We start from the raw sequence: 26,261 nt of genomic DNA on the forward strand, positions 1-26,261 counted from the left end.
GATGGAGGGAAGCAGAGGCATCGCCTTCTTTCTCACAGAGCTGCAGCTGGACCTGGAGCTTCTCCTCATCACGCTCTTGGCTGTCTCCATTGTAGGCTTTGAGAAGCTTTAAGCTGAATGTCACTGTAGATCCCAAATATCACCCTAAAATCATTGGGAGGAAGGGGGCAGTGATCACCCAGATCCGGCTGGAACACGAAGTGAACATCCAGTTCCCCGACAAGGATGATGAGAACCAGGTGAGGAGGAGCCCTCGTCGGAGGGGGACGGCCACCCCGCTCTGTCTTGGCCATTCCGTGTTCATTACTGGAGTGGACCAGGTCGGCTCGGCCCAGCTGATGGAGAGAGAGGGAGGAAGAGAGACGGGGGAGAGAGAAGGGGGAGTCGGCGGCCAAGCGGGTGGAAGGACAGGCTGTCCCCCCGCGGTGGGCTGGGCAGGTTCTCTCCTCACGCCCTGTGGCCATGACTCGTCCCAGACCCCCGGCTCACTGTGAGGAGGGAGGCGGGAGGCTCGTGGCCGTTGGGTCAGGGGGTACTTGCGTTGGCACATCCGTGGCACATCGGCCACTGTGTCCTAGAGGCCGTGGGTGCTACTTCCTCCACAGCTGTGGGCAGTCACCTTTGGGTGAGTGTCTCTGCCTCAAGGCTTTGCCCCATCCGAGTCATCCTCACTTGGGGTCAAACTAGTCTTCTGAAAGCTCCGAGTCCCCATCCTGCCCCCATCTCTGCCCACCCCCCAACTCGGAGGAATCCAGCGATTGTTCTCCGTTAGCTCCTGCACTGAATACGGCATCCCGTTTGTCTTCCGAGGTCCTCCGCCATTTTCGGTTCTGAGCTCCAGTGACGTGGGCCTCCTTGTGGCTTTTTTCACTGCCCAGCCCTCACCTCAGTCTCCTTCCTGTCTGCCTTCACGCCCCGCTTACAGTCCTGCCTTTTCCAAGAAGCCTTTCCCCGTTGCCCTCGATGCCTTCCCTCGCAGTAGGCTCCTTGGGAATAAGGCCTGCCTCGTCTCTCCCAGCTCCCGGCGGAGTGCCTGGCACACCAGCAGGGCTTCATGACCGCTCGTCGCCCTCTTTGCTCCCCAAGAGCTCCTCCCTTAGCGCTGCGAGTTGGCCCTGCCCAGACCTTTCTTGGGAGGCCACTCGGGCCGTAGAGCAGGCAGTGGTGACCCTGGTGGCTGCCTGATGGCTTGGAGAGCTTCTTCCGCCCCGACTTTCCCTTTGCCCCTTCCCTGAGGGCCCCGGTTTCCGGCACTTGGAGTTGCTTCCCTGGTTCTCATTCCCTCTGACTGCTTGCTCACTCTCTCGCTGGGGGTTTTTCCTCCCACTTCGTGACTGGGGTTCGTCCAGGCCGTGGGCTCCCGAAACAAACTTGTTCCTTCCTGGGATTTTAGCTCTTGGTTCTGTGTAGATGGCTGCCTTCTGGGACTGTCACCTTCCCTGATTGCTCCCCTGGAGGGCTTGTTGTCATTTTGGACTCCCAGCACCCCTGCCTGGTGTTCTATTCCTCTTCCATCTTGAGCATCTGCCCCTGCCGGGGGGCTCTCAGCAGGTCCTCTCTCTGTCTGCCTTGGCATGTCACCACGCTCGCTGTTTGCCCACAGCTACTTCCTGGCTTCTTTCCCTGCTCAAGGCTCGAAGCCCTCCACCACTCCTGTGTATGTGCCGGAACAATCTTCCTAAAGCCACATTTCTTCATGCCACTTCCATGTTCGAGGCCGGGGGGAGGAGGGGCGCCTTCTGTTGCTGATTTCTTGGGAGTCCCTAATCCGGACTTGTCCTGTGATTGCCAAGGACTGCCAGGTGGACATGCCCGTGTCCCTGCCCGTCTTCCTTTGCCCCCAGCGCACAGGATTGCTTCTTCCCCAGAATGAGCCTTCGGCAGCGCGTGCTTGTGTTTCCCCCTAGTTAGAACGTGACCACCTCGGGGCCATCTTGGCTTCGCTCGGCCCGTGATGGACGTTCAGTAAATGGGGGCTAGTTTATCTGAAAGTGAAGTTTCTCTTCTCTGGGGCTTTGCTGAGCCGCCCGCCGGCCCTTCTCACTTTGTGACTCGATTCTCTTTCAAGGCACAGGACCAAATCACCATCACAGGGTACGAAAAGAACACGGAAGCTGCTCGCGACGCCATCATGAAAATTGTGGCTGAACTTGAACAGATGGTCTCAGAGGATGTCTCGCTGGACCACCGTGTCCATGCCCGTATCATTGGAGCCCGGGGCAAGGCCATCCGTAAAATCATGGATGAGTTCAAAGTGAGTTCAGTGAAGACGTGGCTGCAGAGCCTCTCGGAGGGAGGGTCTCCTCCCTGTCCGTCGCTCGTCCGTCCGCCAGGGCTTCGTCACTCGCCACGTGCGTGGCCCCGGGCTTGCGAAATGGCTCGAAGCTCTCAGGACCCTGCTTGCCTTGTGCCCCACTTTCCTTTGTGTGCCTCGTTAGCCCGTCCCTAGCCAGCGCTTCTGGGGGAGGGAGGTGCCGCGCCTTGTCGGGGGTGCTTGGCCAGGCCTGTTGCTGGTCACGGACGTCTTTTTTCTCGAAAGCGGCATTTCTTGTGGCGAGCGTTTCCGGGGCTGAGGCCGCCCCGCAGAGAGGCTGCTTGTACAGGCTCGGCCACTTTGGATCGTCCTTTGGGGCCGAGGCACTTCCACCGCTTGGCCCAAGACTGGCTGCTCCTTCCCTGAGAAGTCATTGAATTGCCCGGGCGGCCTTTCACTGGCATCACGCGGTGGCAGAGTCAGCCTCGGTGGCTAGCGATGACCCAGTGCCGGGCAGAGGGGGCCGGATGTGGGGATTGGCAGGCATTGCTGACGGGGGGCGTCTCTCGCAGGTAGACATCCGTTTCCCACAGAGCGGAGCCCCTGACCCGAACTGTGTGACTGTGACTGGACTTCCTGATAACGTGGAGGAAGCCATCGACCACATCCTCAACCTGGAGGAGGAATACGTGAGTGGCTGCCACGCCGGCCCCCCGGGGACCTGGCGGGGGATCGGCTCCCCTGGGGGCTCTCACTGTCACCTTCCTGCCCGGGGAGAGGTGGCTCAGCCTCCCGGGCTGTCCTCACTTTCCCCGGCTCCAGACTGGGCCTGAGCACTTTCCTCAGAGCATTTTGAAAGGCTTCATTGAGCCGAAGGGCCGTCCCTTGTTCTGTCAGGGCGCCGACACCCCGCTGATCTTGGTGACTTTGGGGTCTGTGTGTCTGCAGTCGTGCTGACAGACAGACCCCAAATACCAGCTCCATCCCGGTCCTTTTGAGGACAGTCATGGGTGGGAGAAGATTTGTGTCGTCCATTTGGGGGGTCAAGGGACGGGGGAGGGAAGGGGTGCCCCCAAATGCACTTTGTGACCCAGACTTTCCTTTTCTGCCGGACGGGCAGCTGGCTGACGTGGTGGACACTGAGGCTCTGCAGGCATACATGAAGCCCCCTGCCCACGAAGAGGCCAAAGCTCCGTCCAAGGGCTTTGTGGTGAGGGACGCTCCCTGGGCGGCCGGCGGCAGCGAGAAGGTAACCTCGCCTCGGGCTTCTCTGAAGCTTGTCCTTCCGGGGCCAGCCTGGGCGGCACCCCGAGCCAAGCCGCTCTTTGGGCTCTGCTCCGTCTCACTGCACTTGGGGGGTCTCCAGCCTCTGCGGGAGGGTGACGGCGGAGAGGAAACTGGGGGCCGGGCGGGGCTTCGTTTCTCTCCGGCCGGCTGCCCTCCGCGGCTTCTCCCTTTCTGTCCTGCCGCTTCCTTGGATGGAGGCCCCGCGGGGAGGGCGGCCGGGCGCCCAGCTCTGACTCGGGGTTCTTCTCTCCGCAGGCTCCCGACATGAGCAGCTCTGAAGATTTTCCAAGCTTTGGGGCTCAGGTAGCCCCTAAGACTCTCCCTTGGGGCCCCAAACGATAATGATGAGAAAGGAGAACCATCTCCAGCTGCCGACCTAAAGTAGCACCACAAATACTGTGTCTTAATCTGACCCAGCGGCTGGATCCTATGTAAATTGTGTGTCCCCCCGCCCCGCCCCCCCTGCNCCCCCATCGTCCACAGCCGCTGCCCCCTCCCAGACCCCCAAAGACGTCCTGGCAACAGCCTTTGCACATTCCACTCGCTGCTCCGTGTCGCCCGTCACAAATAAAGGTCCGAACGTGCTCGTCCCTCGTGCTTGTCTCGTGGTCGTGCCCTGGCCGGGGGGCCGGGGGGGGGGCTCTGTCCCGCCCCTCCTCCTAATGTCTTCCATAGCCCGTGTTTCCATGGCAATGATCCCTTGGCCTTAACTTTGGAATTTGGAGATTATATGCAAACGTGTAAAAAGGCTCATCGTGTGGATGATGGTGGAATTTTATAAATTCTAAAATAAAACCTCAAACAGTCTGGAGTGTGCTCGAGAAGCTCTTTTAACCCGCGCGGACGGACAGACGGACGGACGGGGAGAAGGGGGCAGGGAGGGGTGCGTCTGGGAGAAAGGGCCCTGGAAACACTGGCACCCCCGGAGGGCCCAGCCGTGGGCGCCTAACTGAGGCTCGGCCTCTGCCTCGGTTTCCCCAGCTGTAACATGAGGCTCGTCCCCCTTCCTCGTGGGGGAGTCCTAGAGAATCGGCACCGTGCCTGGCCCCGAGGAGGCACTACAGAAGGGCTGTTGGACGGGTTCCTTTTGGGGGGCCGCCAGCCTCTGGGTCCAGGAAGGTTTTCTCTTCAGTTAGTCATGGGTTTCCTATCATCCTGCACTGGGCACGTTGGGAAAGGACCCCGAGGAAGGCTTCTCCAGCCTCCCAGACTGGCCGGTGACGACCCCCCTGCCTGCAGACTTGGGGCGAGTTTCTGAGGCCGCCTCTTGGGGATGGAGCTGTGGAGACGCACGTCCGAGGCCTTCTGGGCTCCGGGGGGTCAGGAGGCCCCACTTATTTCATGGGGGGAGGGGACCTGGACCCCCAGATTTGTCCCTAGAATCCTCGTCTGGAACTCGGCCCCCTCACAGTTGTGAGTTGTTGCGAGCCGCTGGGTGTTGGCCTTTTCCGGCGTCCCCCCAGAATCTGCCCAAGAAATACCTGAAATCTGGAGTGCAGAAACATTGAGAGGCTGGCCAGGAGGCCGGCCCGGGAGCCTCCTTTTCCTCTGGCCCAGCCTTGGCGAGCTCTATGAGTCCTGGCTGGAGTCTTCTTGGGGAGGGCCAAAGTGTCCCGGAGGCGGGCAGGCCCCGCCACCTCCCGAGGGGGGCCGCTCTGGCTGGCCCCCTCAGGACGCCCACACCAGGCGGCCGCACACACCGGACACCATTGGTCAATGACTTTATTGATGAGAAACAAGTGCACAAAATGCATTGAAAAAGAACCCCAGACCCAGCTGAGAAAACCCCAGCAGCCTCCCCCCGCCCCGGCCTGCGGCAGGCGGGCTGGGCCACCCGGAAGCCACGGGCCGGCCTTTCCTCCGTCCTTTGCCGCAGAACCGCAGGCGAGACTCGGGGCTGGGGGGGCTCGAGCTGCTCTGGCTGGCCTCAGGAGGTGGGGGTTGACAGGAGAAGGGTCCCCCTGGCCCGTGTGCCCCACGCCGCCGTGGCCGAGCCTGCAGGGACACCGTCTGACGATGGCCGCAGCTTTCCTTGGGTCGTTCCCATCAGGCTTGGGAATGGCCGCCGGCGCTGCCCACCCCGTTCTGGCTTCGGGGCTGGGTCTTCGGCCTCAAGGACTCAAGGAAGGACCTGAAGGAGAAAGAGGAAACCCCATGAAGCCCTCCGACTTGCTGAGAGTCCCAACAAGCAGCCGGCGCCTCCCCGGGGGCTTCTCGGCCTTTCCTGGACGGAGAGAGACGGAGAGGGAGGATGGTCCAGGGCCGCTGTGCGAGCCCCACTAGGTGAGGAAGATGGAGGCAAAGGGAGTGGGTTGGGGCGGGGAAGGGTGTCCTTTATAGCACCCCCAATGGAGGCGGCTCCTTCCAGCCTCCAGAAGGTTGGGGGGGACAAGGGGGAGCCGCGTCCAGGAACAAGTGCAAGGCCTCCCTGGAGAGGCCCGAGTTGAGGGAGGACCGATGGGTGCGCCGGGCAGATGGAGGGTGCCAGAGGAAGGGGCTTCTGGGAATCGAGGGAGGCCTGGGGGGCCAAGTGCTTAAGGAAGCCCAGCCAGCTAGCAGGACCAGAGACTGCCTCCGGCCCGTGGCCGAGCCAGGCTCCAGGTCCCAAAGGTAAAAGCGGGGAGTCGAAGGGACTCCCTCAGGCAAGGTGGCCTCCGCCACTTCCCAGCCGCGTCAGCCACGGCCTAACCCTACGGTCTTCCGCCTAGAACCAACATACGGCGATGTTGTAAAGACCCAAATTCTTCCCATTGCAAGTGGTCAGGGCCAGTCGGACGTCCCCAGTAGGGGCGGAAGGGTGACTCCCACAAGGAGAGATGGAGGAGGCCCGGGGAGAGGCCACCCCGTACAAGGAGACCCCGAGGAGGCTGCGGAGGCGCCGCTGCCCGGCGAGCTCTTCACCAAACTCCCTTCTGGGATCAGCAGCTGCTGCTGCCAAGAACCTGCCCGTGACGGCTCCAATCCTAGAAGTGTTGGAGCGACCGGCAGACCCCGCAGACCCCGCAGGGCGCTTCCTGGCCGGCCCGTGGTAGACTCCGGCGAGAGCCGGCCTCTCCTCTGCCCACCTGGGCGTCTCCTCGCCGTCATCCGCCCATCGAGGTGCGCAGGAGCAGGTGCGTAAGCAGGGCGCGTCCGAGAAGGAGGCCCAATTCTGGGTCAGCCTCAGCGGGAGGGCGAGTGCTCGGCCAGGGACAGAGTAAGCCCCGTCGTGCTCCGGGACCTCCTCTTAGGCAGGCGCAGCGAGAGCAGGGAGCCAAGGAGGGCCCTGGAGAGCCCTGGAAGTGGCCAGACCACCAACGCCAGGCGAGGGTCCTGGAAAAGCCGCCCTTAAAGGTCTATAAAACGGGGCAGCCGGGTAGCTCAGTGGATTGAGAGTCAGGCCTGGAGACGGGAGGTCCTGGGTTCAAATCCGGCCTCAGCCACTTCCCAGCTGTGTGACCCTGGGCAAGTCACTTGACCCCCATTGCCTACCCTCACCACTCTTCCACCTAGGAGCCAATACACAGAAGTTAAGGGTTTAAAAAAATAAAAATGTCTATAAAACGCCCAAAGTTTAGGCAACCAACAAGGTTCTGCCTCAGGGGGATCAGGGAGATCTGGGGGTGCCCTCTAGGATGGGGGGAGCCTTGTTCAAAAGAAAAGGAGAGGCCAAGCGGCCCGATGGGAGGAGGACAGACTCCGCAGTCCCGTGACACGGGGGGCTGCCACTTTCCAGAGATGGACTAGCAGGGGGTGCTGGAGGCGGTTTCCAGGGCAGAAGCAGAGTGCCCCGGCGCGCCCTCCGACAAGGGAAGCCCCACCAAGAAGCCTCCTGCTCCGGGCCTGATCCTCACTGAGCGCGGCTGAAGGAGCGCCGCACGCGGGGAGGGGGCTCACGAGAGGCTTCTCATCTGCGCCCTCCGATGTCCGTCCAGAGGTTCAAAGGGAGGCAGAGGAAGGATCCTGCGGCCTCAGGTTTCGAGGGAGAAGCACCGAGAAAAGTGGGAGATGCTCGAGATTCAGGTCTGTGGACAGGGAGGGCAGCGAGTCCTTCCGGGGAGGACGACAATGAGACGTTTTCTGTGTTGAGCAGTCTTGTGGGAGGGAAAGGCGGGAAAGGCAGGGAAGGGCGGGAAAGGAGGGAAAGGAGGGAAAGGAGGGAAAGGAGGGAAAAGGGAGAAAGGTGAGAAAGGCGGGAAAGGAGGGAAAGGAGGGAAAGGAGGGAAAGGAGGGAAGGGAGGGAAAGGAGGGAAAAGCGAGAAAGGTGAGAAAGGCGGGAAAGGAGGGAACGGCGGGAAAGGCAGGCCGGGCCATTCACTTTCTTCTCTGCCCTCCAGCTTAGCAGGGATGGGACAAGAAGGGCCAGCAGCCAAGCCAAGGAAGGACCAAGTAAAGAGCGGCATGTCGGCCTGATGGATCCAAGTTTGCCGGCCTCCATGAGTGCATCTTGGGGGACTGATGCTAGGTGCCTTTCCAGAGTGCTTTGTTGGCAGAGAGCCCCGGGAGGGGGGGCTGCTGATACCCCCCTGACAGAGGCCCAGCACAAGGGGGACCCCAGGGGCCCAGAGCCACTGTCGGGTGGTCGAGGACGTGCCCCCCCCCTCGGGGAGAAGAGAATGACCTGAAATGTGGGGGCCGGCTAGGAGGAGTCCTCTGGGCTGGCTTTGGATGGGCCCCATGTGGGAGTGGCGGGCGGCCAAGGAGACCGTGCAGGGCAGCAGGAGCCTCGGGGCCGGCGGGGCCGTGTCCCTCCTGCTGCAGCCGCGGGGCGGCCCTCGGAGCCCAGAGCCCACTGGACGTCGGTCCCTCCCAGACTTCTCTCCCACCTCTGTGAAATGGGAACAAGACTCCGTGGCCCCTCCTGCTGCCCCGCCAGAGGCGGAAGGCCTGGATCCACCAAGGCTTCCGTCCCCTGCTAGGAAAAGCCACTCTGAAGGAGAGCAAAGGGTGCACCAAGGATCGGATGAGACCACGAGAGGGACGTCGCCCAGCTCAGAGGAAGGCCGCGGCGCCAGTGGCCAGGGGGACCCGCCCGGGGGACTCAAACCCAGGCCTTCTGGAGTCCAGACTCGGCGCCGCTGGGCTGCCGCGGGTCGAAGGAGGCCGCGTCTAGGCCCCAGGAATCACCTTGTAGTCAGCCAGGGTTTGCTTGGCCACAAAGTGCTCCTGCTCCTCTTGCATTTTCACGGAGGCCGGGATGTCGGGGACGACGAGGTCGATGAGCCACGCCACGCAGAAGATGACGTGCTGGTGGGCAAAGGGAGGAGGGGGATGAGACGGCAACGGGGAAGAGATCTCCTTCCCCCCCCACCCCCCGCGTGTGGGCTCGAGGGGCAGCAGGGCAGGGGAGGAGCCCGCCCAGGGGAGAGCCCAAGGGCCAGGGCGAACAGGCAATCCACCCATCTGGGGGTACCTCAAACACGACGACGAAGGCCAGACGGATGGCTAAAAGCCTCCAGAAAGTAAAGGAGTGCTGGCCGTCGTCTTCTCTGAAAGCCTGGTACCTGGAAGACAAGCGGAGCCAGGTCGGAGGCCGTCCCTTCCTCGCCTCTTCGGAGGCCCAGACTCGGCCATCTCCACACAGGGCTGGCGAGCGTGGCCGGCCCCGGGCCTGCTGTGGCCCAGCTCTACGGCGTGCGTGTATCCGATTCTCCTCCGTGCCAAAGAGGGGAAAGAGGACGTCCGCTGGTGTGGGAGCTTGCGGGGGAGGCGCCGAGGTTACAGGAACGGCTTCTTCCCTGGGTTCTCCCAGCTCGGATTCAGCCCGCTTTTCCGCAGCTTCCCCTCCTTGGCTTCCCACCCCCTCCCCATTCCTGGCTTTCCAGAGTCTAAGAGCCTTTTGTGGAGCGCCCAGGGGTGCTCTGCCCACGGAGCTGCCACCTCATGAATGACACAGAACGCATCTAACTAAAGATGTTCACAAAGCAGGACTCCCGGGCCGTGCTACGTCATAACGTTTGAAGATCAAACCCGGCAGTGGTGGGTTCGGATCCCACCCGGGACGCCCCCAGCAAGGCCTAGACTAGAGGATGTCCAGCTCCTTTGGGTCTCGCTCTCCTGGCAGATAAAGGCCTTAGATTAGGCGCTGTGGGGATCCCTTTCCTTCCTTTCCTTTTTTTGACCTTCCAGCTTCGGATCGATCCTGTACGTCGGTTCCTGGGCAGACGAGAGGGCCGGGTGAGGCTCGGGATGAAGCCACTTGTCCAGGGTCACCCAGCGAGGAAGTGGCCGAGGTCCCCTTTGAATCCAGGACCTCCCATCTGCGCCGCCCGACACCTACGTTGGCCTCCCCTGCTGGGGCTCCAGAATGACTTGGGGTTAGACCGTGCACTGGTGTTCTAGTGAAGTTCTGGACTCGTTTGGAGCGACTCCCAGCCTGTGGAGGGGGGGACCCCCTTCTGGCCTGTGTGTCCATCCCTGGTACATGATGGTGCTGCGTGGCGTCGGGTCCCCTCCGGGCCCAGAGTCCCCCCAACACCGGACCCCAGGCTGCACACTCATCGGGATCTTCAGAGGCTCCGAGGCAAGATGGGAGCTCGGGCCTTCCGGACTTCACACCCAGGAAGCGTTCTTCTGCCTCCCCCGAGCTCCCAGGGGAGGCCGTCCGGGCTCTTCTGCTTCTGCTTGCCTGGACTTTACCTTCCTCAAATGTGGCCTCAGACTCTTCCTAGCTGGGTGACCCTGGGCAAGTCACTGCCCCAGCGCCGGGCCCTTCCCTCTCCTGCCAGGCCCCGATGGCTTGCCAGGCATTGGGGTTTAGTGGCATGTTTCGTGGATCGGCCCCCCAGGACGGGGAACGCCTTGACCCCATCCCTGCCCCGGAGGAGAAGCAGAGACCCCCCTCCCGCTGCGCCTGCCTCACCTGCACGTGTGGTTGTACTGGGAGACGAAGGTCATGGGGGCCTGGGCCAGCGTGAAGTTGAGGTAGCCGTGCAGGCCGGAGGAGTAGGCGTACTGGTAGTAGGTCCTCTGCAGGAAGTTGGACGTGAAGGCGATGAGGAAAGCCTGGGAAGGAGGCAGCTGCTTCTCAGCCCTGGCCAGGGGCCCAGAGGACCCGGCAGCTTCCCGCCCCCAGGCCAGTGGCTCTCTTGCCCCCTGGATCCCTCTTCATTTCCCCCCTCAGGTTTATCTGTGATCACGGCAGCCTGTGCAAGGCAACAGAACCCTTTCTGGCCAGACTCAAGGGTGGCACCTCTTATGGCGTGGCACCATGGGAAATGGGCCAGATTTGGAGTTGGGGATCTGAGTTCTAATCCCGCTCCTCCTCCCCTATCTGAGTGACCTTGGGCAATTCGATTCAAACCGCCTTCGGGGTGCCTGCTGCTTTCCAGAGACTCCGGAGGGGGGAATGTAAGAGATGGCAGAGGTGGGAAGGGCTTTATGTGCCAAGTCGAGGACTTTTATTCAATCCTGTAGATCTGGAGTTTGGCTGCTGGATTTTATCGTGCCGGGGAGTAGCAGGGGCAGATTGAGCTTTAGGGAAAGCACTTTGGCAAAGAGTGGAGGCTGGCTTGGGTGGGGAGAGACGGAAGCCAGGAGGCACCAGAGCCCCAGGCCCAGGCATCCGTCCGACGTGCCAGCGAGCCGCCATATCCCCCTCCCACAAATGAGCCACATTCCCAAAGCAGCAGGAGGAGGCGGGCCAGCCATGTTGTGTCTGTCTGGGGGCACTACGGGTACCCCCAAGCAGGTGGAGGCAAGAATGGCCAAGAGTGAAAGGGTCTGGACGGGCCCCCATCTCCTGTTTATGGATTAGCTTCCTTTTTGGAAGTGTCAGCTCCTCTGGGGCACCCACAGAGTATCTCTGCCTTTGGTTCCCCAGCCTGGCCTAAAACATGCTTTCTGAAGGCTCTTCCATTCACCTGGGTCTAGTTCCCAGGAATGAGATGCTCCTGATTTAATTCTGCAGAGAGTTGTCAGAAACACCGAGAATCAGCCCCACATAAGAACTCAAGGTGGGAGAGACGTTAATGCTGGAAGACCTTCAAAAACACCCTGAAGCTACGGGTCTTTGGCGAGCCAGCCTGCTGGCCCCTTAACAGCCTTGGGTGCCCGGGGTGCAGAGCTGATGGGGGGGGAGGGGGGAGAGCAATCCTTTGTTCCTCAGCAGAGACTCTCCTCAGTGACAGACTCATCCCTGTCCTCCCCTCCCCTCACTCTGGGAAATCCTTTCCTCTTCACAAGAATTTGGAGCTTCTTTTCCTGTCTCCTGACTCTGCCTCGAGTGCGCCCATCCCTTCAACCCTTTGGCTGCCCCAGAGCGACTCACATTACTGATGATGGCCAAATGGGTGATAAACTTCAGAAGGAAGAACCACATGCCGATGTTCTGGGCTTTTTCTGCCATGGGGCGCCGGTACTGGCAGACAAACTTCTGGGCATCCGTTCGGATCTCCAGCCAGTTATTGAGAAGGGCAAACAGAGGAGCGAGAGGGCAGGCCGCCACGAAAATAGTGATGAATCCAAACTGTATCACTGCATCGGCAAGGGAAGGGAGTCCCAGGCTCAGCCTGGGGCCAGAGGGGAAGGTTCCAGGCCCAGGGCCTTTAACCCAGAGCCAGGCTGCCTTCCACTGTCCCCCCACTGTCTAGCCAGGGCAGCAAGAGCTCTTCCATGGCTACAGCCTCCGTAACTGCCTTCTGAAGCCTTGCAGAAGGTACAAGTGGACTTGGACTCTCTGGCTATCCTGGTGGGGACAACAGGCCAGGCACCAGCAAGCTGGAAAGGTTCTGGCTATGGGCTGGAAGAGGGTGCAAGGGTCTGCCTGTCTGGGGTACAAGAGCCTCCCTCACTGGACTCTGCCCGAGGAGCTCAGCCCAGGCTCTGCCTCCCTCTCCGAGGCTCTCCTGAGTCAGAGGCCAGCGTTGAGGGCTACACTGGTCAGGGAGGGAGATGGGGGCCGCAGAAACAAAGGCAGGGCTGGTTTGTTCACAGGCCTATTTGTAGCTCTCTGGTGGCTGACATTTGCTGGCATCTGTCCAGAATAAGGGCTTCCCCCACATCAGCCAGCTAGCCAGGGACATCGATCCTCACCCTCAAGGAGCTCCTGTTCTAGCCTCGTTCTCATCTGCCTTTCCAACTCTATTTCAACAAGTTCTGGAAGTGGGGCACCACTGGGTAGCTCAGTGGACTGAGAGCTGAGCCTAGAGAGGGAGGTGCTGGGTTCAAATCTGGCCTCAGACACTTCCTAGCTGTGTGATCCTGGGCGAGTCACTTATCCCCCATGGCCTAACCCTGACTGACCACTCCTCTGCCTTGAAACCAATACATAGTATTGATTCCAAGATGGAAGGTGAGGGTTTAAAAAAAAGCTTAAAATTTAAAATAAAAAGCTCTGGAAGGGGGAAAATGGCCCTAGAAGACCCAGCATTGATCTCGGGATGGGGATGTACACGGCCAGCGCCCAAATGTCACTTCTCCAGGGTCTAAGGATAGTATCGTGCCACAGGCGTTTCGCTGGGGTCCCTCACACCGTTTTCAGTGCACCTGGGGCAGATTCTCTGCCCCCCAACCTATGTATTCCATCCGTCTTATCCCAGCCCACACAGGCTTTGAGAGGAGATTTTAGTTTTCGGTTCTAACATTCTCTACCATCTTGTTGACTGTTTACTAGGCTTCGAGTCAGTGTCCCTAAAAGGGTTGTTATCCAGGAGAGGTTCTCTTTCTGTTGTCCCTGGGCACAGCCTTTGTCCAGCTTCTCCTTTAGGACTCGAGCCCAGCGGCCTGGTACTGGATCGGGGGAGTCAAAAAGCCTTACTCCAAAGAGAGGAGGTTTGGTCTGGGCACCCTTTAAGAGATCTTGAAATCTTTTTAAAGCTAGAGGCCATTTTAATTTAGATTTGTTTAAACTCTTCCTACCTCTCTCTCTCTCTTTTCTCATCTCCTTTCCTTTCCTTCTTCTTCGTCTGTCTTCAGACACCTCTCCTTTTCTCTTTCCCCCCTGCCACTAGTTGAGCCTGGTCCATCCTCCTTGCCAAAGCTCCTGCTTCCCCCTACCCGGCCCCTGGCTCCTCTCTGACCTTAAGAGAGTCGGAGCTCTTCAGTTAGCTTTTCTCGTCTCCTTCCTGGCCTCGTGGTCAGCCACCTCGGCAGCTGCTTATGTAACCTGTGGCTGGCCCATCTTCTTCTGTCCTGTCCCCTCCGTCCAGGCAATCCCGAGGTCCTTGCCCGGGACCCTCTTCTGCTCTCTGCCCGTTCTTTCTCCGAGTTCTCATCCCCTGTCCTGCATCACCTCTAGAGAGATGACTTCCAGGAGAGAGTTTCCAGGGCGGCATTTCTACAGTTTCTCTTGATGGAGAGCCCGCTGGTTCCTCCAGCTCGACACAGCCAAGCCCAAATTCATCTCCTCCTCCTTTTCCCCCTTCAGACAAGCCAAGGCCTGTCCAGTTCGCTTTCTCTGCATCATCCGTCCTGCCCCTTCCATTCCTCTTGTTCCTGCCTCTCGCCATCACTGGCTTTATAAACATCATGGATGTGTGTGGAATGAAGTGAATGGATGAAGCAGCAGAACCAGGAATGAGCTCCAACTCCCAGCTCAGCCCTCAGTTTGCCTCCCACAGCCCTTTCCAGTCTTATTCCCTCGTGTTCCCTTCTCGCACCATTGACTCCCATCAGACTGGCCTTTCCCTGTTCAGAAGATGCCATCTGTGGGATGGCCTCCCTCCTGGCCTCCCTCCTGGCCTTCAAGGCACAGAGCAGGTGCAGCTTCCTGCTCTGCCACCATTGCTGTTTTCTCTCATGAGATGCCCTGGGAAAGGCTTTCTATTTACTGATCTCCCTCCCGCCCCCCCTTCCTCCCAGTACTCTGAGCTCCATGAGGGCAGGAGTTGCCTGGCACAAGTAGGCATTTCATAAACATCTGCAGAATGGAATCAGAAGGACACCTGCTACATACGCCATGCCTTTGGGGATAGAGAAGGACGCCCGGGAGAGACCCCTCCTCAGAAAGCTCCCCTGCTAAGGGAACGGGGCCCCAGCCAGGGACTCCCGAGCGCCTCCTGCTGCTTGCGGCCCGGACAGCCTTGAGGCCCAGGGCGGCCTTCGCCCTCCGGGCAACGAGGACATTTGCTCTGGCCCTGGAGACTAAGGGGGCTCCCCTTCCCGTGAGGCCGCCTAGTTCTTGGCTGCAGTGCTTGACTCTGTGCTCTCTTTTCTCTTAAGGGTGCCTTAACGTGCATGTGCTGGTCTTTGTATACAAGCGTGTTACCTAGAAAGCCATGGTGGGGGTGGCGGGGGGGGCTCCATTTAGACCCGATTGTTGCAGGCCTTACTTTGAAGTGGGGGCTCTTAGCCTGAAGGCCTTCCCCAAAGGGTCTGCGACTTCACTTCCTTGGATTTGGTGCATTGACATGCTTTTGAAGAAGAGAATTCTTTCTAAGGGTCCTCTAGACTTTGCCCAGCTGCTGTTGGGACCCCTGACTCATCTACGGGGAAGATTCCAAGTTGGAGATACATCGACGGGGCTTTGTTGGACGCTGAATGTGGGGGAACACGGGGAGGACATTTTCAGTTGCAAAAAGCAGCCAAAGCAGGTACAAGTCCAGGAAGGGAGCCCAAAGTCAGTCCTAGAATCTGCCCATTGGAAGTGGGCTCTGCCCACTCTCTAGCCCTCAGCCTGCCAGCCTTGAAGAGAAGACTTTCTACAACACTGCCACCAAATGGTCATCCTGGCCAGGCCAGAAGATGCCACGACTGTCGCTTCCCTCCCACTGGTCACCATCTCTCTCCTCACTGCAACAGAGGATGGCAGTAGCTTTGGTGGCTATGAGGTCACCCTGTGGACGTCTCATTGGGTGTGAGGCCTCTGCAAGATCTCCAGATTTTCTTAAAAAATGGAGACAAAAGAAGCCAATTCTAGAGGAGGAGAAGTTCATCTTATCTACTAGTGCGCCCTGAAAGTGTCCCGAGGGAGTCAAGTCCTTCCTCCCTCCCCGTTCCCTTCCTTATTCCACCTCTCCCACCCTGTAAAGAGGGGCCGGGAAGCCGTGTTCTTACCCATCTCCAGGTATTCCTGAAACAGCCCTTGGCTTTCCAGAAGCTCATAGTTGGCCTCCCAAAGGGTCTCCGAGGTCCTCTCATTTTTCCTCTTACGCCTGGAGCGAAGCTTTTGTTTATGTTTCCATGATTGCAGTTTCCTGGACATCAGCAGAGGGGAAGCCCAGTAAGCCCCTCTGAAGCCGAGGATCGGTGAAAACTTTCCCATGACTGGAGAGCTACGTGGTCGGTCTCGAGTTACGGGACTACGACTTCAGTGGATCAATTAAAGTTTGCGTGCTCCATCCCTGTCCAAGGAGTCATCTTGGGAGGGAGACAGATATCCAGAACACTGAGCGGCCTCTGTCTCCTCCTGAGTGGGAGCACGCCTTCCTCTTCCGAGGTTGGACTGGGCTTTTGGAAAGGGCCAAGTTATGTGAATCATATGGACATTCGAGGCCACAGAGTCAGAACTAGAAGGCGCTTTAAGGGTCATCTGGTTCCACTTCCTTGGACTTCTGCGACTTTTGCCAAAGAGGAAACTGAGGCTCATGGAGCCCCCCACCCCCTTCTCACAGATTTTGACAATTAGTTTAACCAGCATTTGCTACCACGTATGCCAAAGTTTTGGGCCAGGTGTGGGGAATGAAGAAACAAAGAAATCTAGTTCCTGCCCCAAGGTGTGTTTAATCATTGTGGGTGGGGAGGACACCACACAGACATATCAGCCCACAAAAGAGAACTGGAGGAGGGAGAGAGCATTGATAACTTAGGAGGTGAGTAGGGAATGGCACCTACGCTGAGCTGCAAAGGAGTTTGGGGATTCTAAGAGAAATATCTCTCTGACACTTCTAGGGTAACCTTCAACAAGTCCCCATCCCTTTGTGGGTGTGTTTCCTTCTCTATAAAAGGAAAGGGGGGGAGCCAGATGGTTTCTGGGGTCCCTTCCAGGTCAAACTCTATGAACCCATTCTGGACCTCAGTTTCTACTTTTCTAAAAATGGGGAGGTTGGAACAGATGGTTTGTGGAGACCTTCTCAGATCACGATCTATGATCTTATGATAAGAGGGTCTCTTTGACTAGGAGCATCCAATGAGTCGGGGCAGGTGGGGGGTGCAGTGGATAGAATGCTGGAAGACAGTTTCCTGTATTCAAATTTGACCTCAGATATTTACTAGCTGTGTGACCCTAGGCAAGTCATTGAACCCCATCTGCCTCAGTTCCTCATCTGTAAGGTGAACTGGAGAAGGAAATGGCCAAACATTCTAGTATCTCTGACAAGAAGACCCCAAATGGGCTCATGAAGAGTTGGACATGACTGAAAAACAACTGAACAACAACAAAAGCTAGTGACCCCGCCTCACAGTAAGTCAAAAGAAAACATTTATTAAGTGCCTACAGTGTGCCAGGCACTGGATTAAGTGCTGGGATAAAACGGTTCCTGCCCTCAAGGATCTTAACATCTAACGGGGAAGAAAAGCAGGTTATATGTGGGAGAAAATGGAAAGAAGGCACTGGGGTTAAGATGGGATTTTATCTGGAACTTAAAGTCAGAGCAGCTGCCTGTACTAGCAGCACTGCAATGACCCAGGACAGTTCTGAGGGATTTATGGAAAAGGCACATTCAGAGGAAGGACTGCAGGAGAGGAAACACAGAAGAAAAACAACTGCTTGAACGCATGGGTTGAGGCGGACATGGTTGGGGATGTAGACTAGAAACGACCACACCGATGTAACTATCAACAGTTTGGAAATAGGTCTTGAACAAGGTCACATGATAAAACCAGTGGAAATGTGTGTTGGCCGTGGGGGGAGTGCGGGGGGTGAAGGGGAAAGTAGGAGCATGAATCATGTAACCATGTTAAAAATGAATATTAATAAATGTTTAAAAATTTAAAAAAATGTCAGAGCAGCTGAAGGGGAAGAGGATGAGCATTCCAGGCATGAGGGACAGATTAAAAAAAGGAAATAACATGAGGTTTTTCTTTCTTTCTTTTTTAAATGATTTTTGGGCAAAAATGTGTGTGGTGTGGTAGAAAATGCAGTTGGAGGCAGTCGAGATGGCTCTGCAACTCAGCTGTGCAGCTTCCTACCAGCATGAACTAGAGCATTGGTCGGCAACCTTTCTGGCCGTGAGAGCCATAAATGCCTGCGGAAGGAGGAGGATGGAGGCGGAACACGCTGGAATATGGGGCGGGGGCTGAAGGGCCCCCTGGGGCACATCCTGGGGCTCTGCCTGGACTGGCCGGTTGGGAGGTGGAGCCAGATATGGCTCAATAGCCATACATTGCTGACCCCTGAACTAGAGGAAGCCTCATCCAACTTCAGCTCCAGCTCACCAGCTGGTCTCCTTTGCCTTATCAAATAGAAAGTGGAAGCTGAACATTAGAGCCGGGCTGGACCCGAGGACCTCCAAGCTTCCTTCCAGCTCTAAACGGACCATCCGATGATCATGGTCCAAAGAATGAGAGGGAAATGGAAAGATGACTGCAGGTTGGGACATCTCGTGAATGAGGAGCAGAGTGAAAAGGAGAAGAGAGACAAGCCGAGTTCTGTGCTGGAGACACGGAATACTAACCAGCTCAAGGGACAGCCTTCAGGGTGTCAAGTGGATCCATGGTGGGAGATCCATAGAAGATCAATGGACCCAAGAATGGTACTGGATGAAAATGCATGCCTGAGTCATCATCTGCACAGATGGAGGGACCATCCACACTGGGGAAATTCTGTATCCATTGAGAAGCAAGAGGAAGTGGGATACGGTGGAGAGGCTAGTGTTCAGATCCTATGTCTGACACTCCTTTGGTTGGAAGACCCCAGGTGAGGCCATCTTCTTTGTGCCTCAGTTTCCTCATCTGTCAAGTAGGGAGAATAATTCCAGCCATGCCTAGCCCCCAGGGCTGTTATGAGGATCAGAAGAGAGCAGGTATGGACAATAGTTTGTAAGCTCTGAAAAGATCTCCTTGTTAGAGTGGGGAGGTCCTGGTGCCAGGCTCTTTAGATGAGTCTAGCATTATGAGGGGCGGCCAGGATGTCCGAAGTGCTTGGGACAATAGGGGCTGCCCTTCACTCTCTATGCCTACATCATCCTCTTGCTCAGAATTACAGAAGGTTGGAGATCATCCAGTGCAGCTCTCTCATTTTCTACACAAGGAAACCAAAATGGTGAATGATGAAATGACTTGACTGGGGTCAAACAGCCTGCAAGTCTCATAGGGGAGATTTAACTCAAACCTCCCTGATTTGAAGCCTATGCCTCTAGCAATGATTCCAGGTCATTTCTGGGTGCTACTTACGGAATGAAGATTTCCAACAGGGTGTTGAAGATTTGTTTCCCCACCATGATGACTAGCATTTCTTGGGCAAGCTCGATAAGACAGCTATCATTAATGCACTATGTGGGAGAGAGTTCAACAGGTTAGCAGGAGGGACTGAGACAAACAAAATGTGACTGCTGGTACCTTGAACCCCTCTATCCCTTATGTGAGCCTTTTCTGTGAGTACCCAATTCCTGGCAACTCATATGCAAGGTGACTCACAAGATCCCAATTCTCCATCTTCACTATTAAAGAAGTTTGTCAAGTAAGATCAGAGGGACTCAAATCATTTGATGTTGAACCATTTCCTACCAAACTACCTCAGGGCCACAAATGGATTATGCAGGCCCTATTCATTAGCCACATCATGCCATGTACCCTTCATTAACACTCTTCTGACAGGGCTGAAGATGTGTAGAAAGTGAAAAAGAAAAACAAGCCAAGATTCACAATTAGCTTTGCGATATAGTTAACCAGAAATAGACACACCAACCCTTTTGGGTGAATGTCATCAACTTCTACCAATAGCTCCTTTCTTGGCCAGGTTTAATATTACTATTAATAATAAATCAGAATATTAATATTGTTATTATTTTTGAATTCATTTCTTTAGAATGTTTCCCATGGTTACATGATTCATGATTCCTCCCCTTTTCCCTCCCCCATTCTGGAGCTGACAAGCAGTTCCTCTGGTTTATCCACGTATCCTTGTTCAAAACCTATTTCCATGTTATTCATATTTGCAGTAAGAGCGATCCTTTAACATCAAAACCCTAATCACATCCATATCGATCTATGATCCTAGTTTTTCTTCTGTTTCTGCTCCCACAGTTCTTTCTCTGGATGTGGATACATTCTTTCTCCTAAATCCCTCCGGATTGTCCTGGGTCACTACATTGTTACTAGTAGCAAAGTCAGTTACATTTGATTGTGCTACAATGTATCCGTCTCTGTGTACAATGTTCTCCTGGTTCTGCTCCTTTCACTCTGCATCACTTCCTGGAGGTCTTTCCAATTCACATGGAATTCCTCCGGTTCATCATTCCTTTCAGCACAATAGTATTCCATCACCAACAGATGCCACAATCTGTTCAGCCATTCCCCAATCGAGAGACACCCCCTCATTTTCCAATTTTTTGCCACTATAAAAAGCACAGTATAAATTTAATATTATTAATGAATAAGGCAGGACTCAAGGATGAAGCCAAGACCACAGTCATTGAATTTACAGGTAGTTCTTCATTTCAAGTAGTCTCACTGTGAAAAACTTCTAAACTGGGATACTAATAAGGTGATTCTTTGCTTTTTTTTCTTTTTTAGGACCAGAAACTTTCAACAGAAGGAATTTTCAGAACAGAATATTCTTGTGTCAGATGAGACACCCATTGTTAAATTGTTACACTTCAGCCCAGCTCATTTAGACATTAAGCATTATTTTTTTAAGAAGTAAAGAGGGAAAGAAGGAAGGATTTAAAATATGAGAGATGAAATACTGCCAGAAAGAAATTCCTCTTGTTTAGGGAAAGAGGTGTTAGGAAATTTATAATGACAATATCTAATGCTTTCTGTAATGTTTTCTACTTACAAAATGTGTACATACATGCATTCTCTCATTTCATTCTCCCAACAAATCTTTAGAAAGTCAAGGCAGACTTTATTAAGCTCATTTTACATATGGAATAAGAGGCCTTTGGAGGTAGTCACTTGTCTAAGGGCACATAGCTGGTAAATGGCAGAGCCAGGATGCAAAATCACCTTTAAGGGTTTTAAATCCGTTCTTATCCCACTATAAGATGGCACCTCACTCAGGAAATGCTAGGGAGATCTCAGAGTCAGGTAAATATTGGAAGACCCCCAGAATATAGTAGGTTTCTTTAACATTTCACTTCTTCATTAGCACTTTCCTCACCAAAAGTTGTTTTTTTGTTGTTTGTTTTACTAACCCTTCTTGAGAGGAACCTGTCCTGAATTTTAGAATCAAAGTTGATGCCTTGGAAATAAACTGAAGCTCCAAAGACAGTGAATGGCCCATGCTGTGTTAGAGGTCATTACAAACAAGGAAAGGAACCCTGGGCACATTGAGGTTCTTCTGGGCTTTAAGAGGTTATTTCAAAGCATTCAGATAAGATGATAATCATAATAACTGGACAAAATATAGTAATAACAAGCATTTAGATCCTATGTGTCAGTGCTACACTGAGCCCCTTTATAAATATTATCTCATTTTATTCTTACAACCACCCTAGGAGTTAGGTGCTATTTAACAGGTCATAAAACTAAAGCACCCTGAAGTTAAGTGACTTGCCTAAGGTCACACAGTTAAGAAGTGTTTTAGGCTGGATCTGGACTCCGGTCTTCCTAACTCCAGGTCTAATGCTCTATCTAAATTGCCCCGCCCAGGATGTGGCAAAATTGGGACATTAATGCATTACTGGTGGAGTTGTGAATTGATCCAACCATTCTGGATGGCAATTTGGAACTATGCCCAAAGAGCGATAAAAGACTGTCTGCCCTTTGATCCAGCCATAACACTGCTTGGATTATTACCCCAAAGAGATAATAAGGGAAAAGACTTGTACAAAAATATTTATAGCCGTGCTCTTTGTGGTGGCAAAAAATTGGAAAATGAGAGAATGTCCTTCAATTGGGGAATGGCTGAACAAATTGTGGTATCTGCTGGTGATGGAATACTATTGTGCTCAAAGGAATAATGAACTGGAGGAATTCCACGTGAACTGGAAAGACCTCCAGGAAGTGATGCGGAGTGAAAGGAGCAGAACCAGGAGAACATTGTACACAGAGACTGATACACTGTGGTACAATCTAACATAATGGGCTTCTCTACTAGTAACAATACAAGGATCCAGAGCAAGGCTGAGGGACTTATGAGAAGGAAAACTAGCCACATTCGGCTAAATGATAACTCTAGTCCAACTATCAATAATATGGAATTAGGTCTTGATCATATAAAACCCAGTGGAATTGTGTATCAGCTATGGAGGGTGGGGGATTTTGGGGGAGAGGGAAAGAACATGAAACATGTAACTATGGGGAAATGTTCAAAATAAAAAAAATTTAAGGCAAAAAAAAAAAAATAAAGACCAAAAAACTAGAAAAATAAAGTTTAAAAAAGTTTGCTTTGATCTACATTCAAAATAAATAAATAAATTGCCCCACCCAGCTGCCTAAAAAATAAATTTTTCAGGATTTCAGGAAAAGCATGAACTGACAAAGCAAAATAAGCAGAACCAGGAGAACACTGCATACACAGTAACAGCAATATTGTACAATATGATCGATTATGAAAGACTTTGCTAGACTCAGCAATGCAAGGATCCAGGCCAATTCTGAAGGACTTATAACAAAGACTGCTCTCCTCCTCCAGAGAAAGAACTGGTGGAGTCAGAAGCAGATCAAAGCATAGCATTTTTCACATCAGTTTATGCTTTTATTTGGGGGTTTTGGTTTTATATGAGTATTGTCTCTTAAAACAATGACCAATAGGGACCACTGATCATGTTTGGCATGATACTACATGTAGAACCCAGAACAAGTTGCTTACCATCTCCAAGAGGGAGGAGGGAAGGGGAGGGAAGGAGGAAGGGAGACAATTTGGATTTATAATTTTGGAAAATGTATATCAAAACTTGTTATTACATGTCATTGGGAAAATAAAATATCATTGAATAAAGAAAAATAAAAAGTAAGCTTTGGGGAAAAGGATTTTTGTCTTTAATGTCCCAGCATGGAGCTGACTGTATCCATCACTCTTAAATGAACCAAAGGAAAGCTTCTCAAGGACAAAATTCTGGCAATGTAGTTGCAACTGACCCAGGAAAGAATTATTATCAAGAGAAGCATGTGGCTGCACAGGGAGCTCATTGACAAATGTTCTTTAAATAGAGGTGTGGCAGGAAGCCAAGAAGAAATCAAAGAAGGCCAAAGTCTAATACAGGAAATATGCTGTCCTGCCTGATATATACTGAGCCAGGGACAGATGCTGGAGATAATAAAAGAAGGCGTAGTGGCCATTTAAAAAAATATGTTTGGGGACAATTTCCCTTGTCGTGGCACGAGGTTAAAGGGGAATCCCTTCTGGGAGTCCATCAGCACATCCAACTCCATTCACCAAGCATTTATGAAACACCTTCTCTGTGCCAGGCCTGGGGATGAAATGAGCCATCCTCAAGGTGTGGGTGCCCCAGCTGTGTGACGAGGACCCAAGGGACCCCTGCGCATGTGAGGAGAGGGAGGCCTGGGGGCTGATGATGGGGACTGCCTTAAGGGAAATGGGTTAGGGCTTCCCCTCTGTTCCTCATTTCCTGTTTATCCTGCACGTAGATTATGCACTCCTTGAAGGCAGAGACTGTTTCTTGCCTCCTTTTGTCTCTCCAGAGCCTAGTCTGGTGCTCGGCCCAGAGGAGGCCCTCAATAGTGGCTCTGCAGCATCACTTGACTGATTACCAAGCTGTGAAGGGCTTTAGATGCCCGGATGGAGGATTTTGTGGCTGCCTGGCCACACGGGTCTAACCTCTGCCAGGCTAGTTACGGCCTCAGGGAGGGAGGGAGGGAGAGAATCGGAATCCCCAAATGTCAGAAGCATTTCTAAGGTGACTCAGAAAAAAGAATAAAAATAAGAAATATCGGAGGGAGGTCCTGGAGGCTGGGCCTTTGGCACGAGGGAGCTGAACTAGGGCAGAGAAGGCAGGCGGGAGGCGAGGAGGACTCGGAGGACCTGCAGGTGATGACAGAAATGGGGCGGATGATGGCGCTCCCAGGTGGGCTCACAGCTCCGGCCAGAGCAGACCCGGCAATAGCCTCCAGTGCCCTGGCGGGCAAGGCCTGGGATCAGTGAGCCCCAAGGGGGGCCACGCAAGAAGCCGCAGCCGGCCCCTGTGGGGAGAGGCTGGACGAGCACGTCCTCCCCCACGGCCCCTTCCCTAGCCCAGACTCACGTTTTCATTTTTCAGGCCAAAGAAGGTGCCGTAGTGTCCCGGGTAACCTGAAAACCTGAAGAACATCCGCAGTTATCCAATGAGCAGGGGGCCGGCCAGGGCCTCCGCTCTGGGTCCGAGCCAAGGGCCCCGGCTCCTGGGGGGCCCCGGCTCCCTCTCCTGCCCCTCGGCATGTTCCCAGGGATCGGCCCCCTCCCGGAGCAAAGCCAGCAGCGTTTCCAGGGCGTTCGTGCCCGACATCAGTGTTTCTTTTTTGGCTCCGGTGCCGGCGCCTGGCCGGGGGTGCCAAGATCAAGGGCCTCTTCGCTCGGACCCTGCGGGGGGGGGCAGGACGAGGGAGCCCCCCCGAGGAGCTGGCCGGGCCTTGGGTGAGAGCCCCTCTGCCCTGCCCCCCCCCGCCACAGGCCGTCTGAGGATCTCTGGGGCTCCCTTTAGCACCCCTTAAAGAACTAGAAAACGTGGAGAGCCCCCGGGGTCCCCCCTCCCCACTGCAGGCAGGCCCCCACCCCCCCCCGTCTGGAAGCGGCTCATTGGAAATGGTTTGGGTTTCGGGCTTGGGTTTTGCAAACTTGAACTTTTTACTCATTTTAACCTCAAAAGACGTGACGCATGTTTGTGGCATTAAAAGACTAAACGTGCTGAATATCTACTTTATGCTTTTCTGCGTTTCTAAACAGCTCGTGTCATCCGCAGCTTTTGCAAAACTCCCCCCAAATTCCCAGGCCGTGGGGGTCGAGTGACTTGCCCAGGGTCACACGGCGAGGACGTCCCGTGTCTAGGCCTGCCTGCCTGCCAGGACATTTCTTACGCCCACCCACGACGGGGAAAGTTGATGCCCGTCTTCCAACCAGGGACCTCTTGAGGAGGGAGCAGCCGCCTCCCGCCCCTCCCTCCTTGCTGCCAACTTTCCGGGTTCTCTGGAGGCTGCCTGGGCCCGAGGTCCCCCTCGTGGGTGCCTCTGCTCCGGGTCTTTCAGTGGATGGCCCCGAGGGCGTCCCCGTCTCTCGGAGGTCCCCCCCCCCACCGCAGCAGCCTGGGGGTGGCCGGTCTGGGAGCCCCTGAGGGAGGGCCGGGGGCAGTTCTGGCCATTCGCTCCAAAGAAAGGGGACCCCAGCCTGACGACGAGGCGGCTGCTCGCCCGGCTCCTCTCCGAGCACAATGGCACACCCTGGTCAGGGGCATCAGCTGCCTAATGTTCCCGGACAACAGGCTCACCCCTCCTTGCAGGACAGCCTGAGAAAGTCAATAAGCTTGACCTCCGAAAGACCCGAGTTCAAATTCTACCCTGACACTTGTCGGGGAGCCAACGCGGGGTGATTCACTTCAACCCTAATCTTGGGCTCCCTCCTCTGAGAAGTCCCTGCAGCGGCCCATCCTGTGGACCCTCCGGGTGGGCTCAGAGGAGGAGGGCAGGAGGGCCCCCGGACGGGTCATCATGGACGGGCTTCGGTCTCTATCTCTGGGGGGGAAATCTGGAATGCGGGAAGCGCGAACGCGAGGCTCCCCTGAGAGCACGAGGCCTCGGCACCCTCGCTGGGAGGCCGGAGCGCTACGGACCCTCCGGAGGGCTTGGAGAACCCGAGAACGGGCTGGGAAGGGCCGGGGGAGGAGAGGCACGAGCATGGCCCAGCGGCTCACGGAGGGGCAGCCCGCCTGGGAGGCAGAGCGGGCCCAGCAGCCCGCCGTCCTCCTTCAGGCTCCTCTGCCTCCTCTGGCTTGGGAAGGCGGGCGGGGAAGGGCCGGAGCACGAGGGGCCGAGCCTCGCTGCCCTGGGGAGGAAGGCCCTGCTTGGGGCACGGGCGGTGCGGCGAGGCCTGCAGGAAAGGCTGGCCACACGCTGGCCTTCCTTCACAGGAAGGTGACAAAACATCTGGGCAGCCCTGAGCGGCCGGCCTTGGGGTTGACGATTCGCACACCTGCGGGAGCATCGGGGAGCCCCCAGGCTGGCTGCGAGGCCCGAGCGGCTCCCCGCACAGCGCCTCAGGACGTACCAGCGGGCTCCGACACAGAGAGGGACGTGGCGCTGGGCACGTGACCGAGAAGGAATCGTGGCCAAAAGGCACTCGGGGGCACGCCTTTGGTCTTGGTATTCCGGGGCCCAGAAGGGTGCTCAGCAGCCAGGAAGGGGCTGCCCCGAGGTGCCAAGCCCAGCAGAGCCGGTCCCGAGGCAGAGAAGCCAAGCCGGGCCGGCGCCTCCATTCTCTATGACCCCCCCCCCCCGCCCCGGCTCTGGGACCTCGTCCCTGCGGATCGGGGCTCCGAGGGCACCTCCGACGGCTCCAAGGCCGCCCCAGGCCCACCCCCAGCGATCGGGTTGTCCCACCTGCCTGAGGAACGAGAAAAGGCGGAAGGAAAGCTGACCTTCCCTTGAAGAAGGCGATGTAGATGGGAACGGAGTAGATGTTGACAAAATGGAAAATGAACACCTTCCAAACAAGCGCGTCTTCAAACTTGGACTGCGTTTTGTGCATTTCTAAGACAAAGGAAAGCAAACA

General features: G+C 55.5%; 2 protein-coding genes across 3 annotated transcripts in view; one reads left to right on the plus strand and one right to left on the minus strand.

The window, feature by feature from the left end:
• Window positions 1–4,007, plus strand: part of LOC123242802 (high density lipoprotein binding protein) — a 97,521-nt gene extending 93,514 nt beyond the window's left edge. For both annotated transcript variants that reach the window (XM_044670894.1, XM_044670895.1), the window contains 5 exons: window positions 96–239; window positions 2,069–2,254; window positions 2,827–2,943; window positions 3,375–3,503; window positions 3,797–4,007. In XM_044670894.1, the coding sequence (XP_044526829.1) occupies window positions 96–239; window positions 2,069–2,254; window positions 2,827–2,943; window positions 3,375–3,503; window positions 3,797–3,883 (663 nt within the window). In that variant the 3' untranslated portion in view covers window positions 3,884–4,007. The remainder of the gene's footprint in view (window positions 1–95; window positions 240–2,068; window positions 2,255–2,826; window positions 2,944–3,374; window positions 3,504–3,796) is intronic.
• A 1,569-nt stretch (window positions 4,008–5,576) lies between these two features.
• ANO7 (anoctamin 7) overlaps window positions 5,577–26,261 on the minus strand; it is a 76,510-nt gene continuing 55,825 nt past the window's right edge. The window contains exons 14-22 of the mRNA XM_044669515.1: window positions 26,128–26,239; window positions 23,767–23,821; window positions 18,791–18,888; window positions 15,515–15,654; window positions 11,790–11,995; window positions 10,383–10,525; window positions 8,934–9,024; window positions 8,648–8,767; window positions 5,577–5,672 (exon numbers count right to left, since the gene is read on the minus strand). Of these exons, the coding sequence (XP_044525450.1) occupies window positions 5,661–5,672; window positions 8,648–8,767; window positions 8,934–9,024; window positions 10,383–10,525; window positions 11,790–11,995; window positions 15,515–15,654; window positions 18,791–18,888; window positions 23,767–23,821; window positions 26,128–26,239 (977 nt within the window). The 3' untranslated portion in view covers window positions 5,577–5,660. The remainder of the gene's footprint in view (window positions 5,673–8,647; window positions 8,768–8,933; window positions 9,025–10,382; window positions 10,526–11,789; window positions 11,996–15,514; window positions 15,655–18,790; window positions 18,889–23,766; window positions 23,822–26,127; window positions 26,240–26,261) is intronic.

The sequence above is a fragment of the Gracilinanus agilis genome, chromosome 3 (assembly GCF_016433145.1).
Source record: "Gracilinanus agilis isolate LMUSP501 chromosome 3, AgileGrace, whole genome shotgun sequence".
NCBI lineage: Eukaryota > Metazoa > Chordata > Mammalia > Didelphimorphia > Didelphidae > Gracilinanus > Gracilinanus agilis.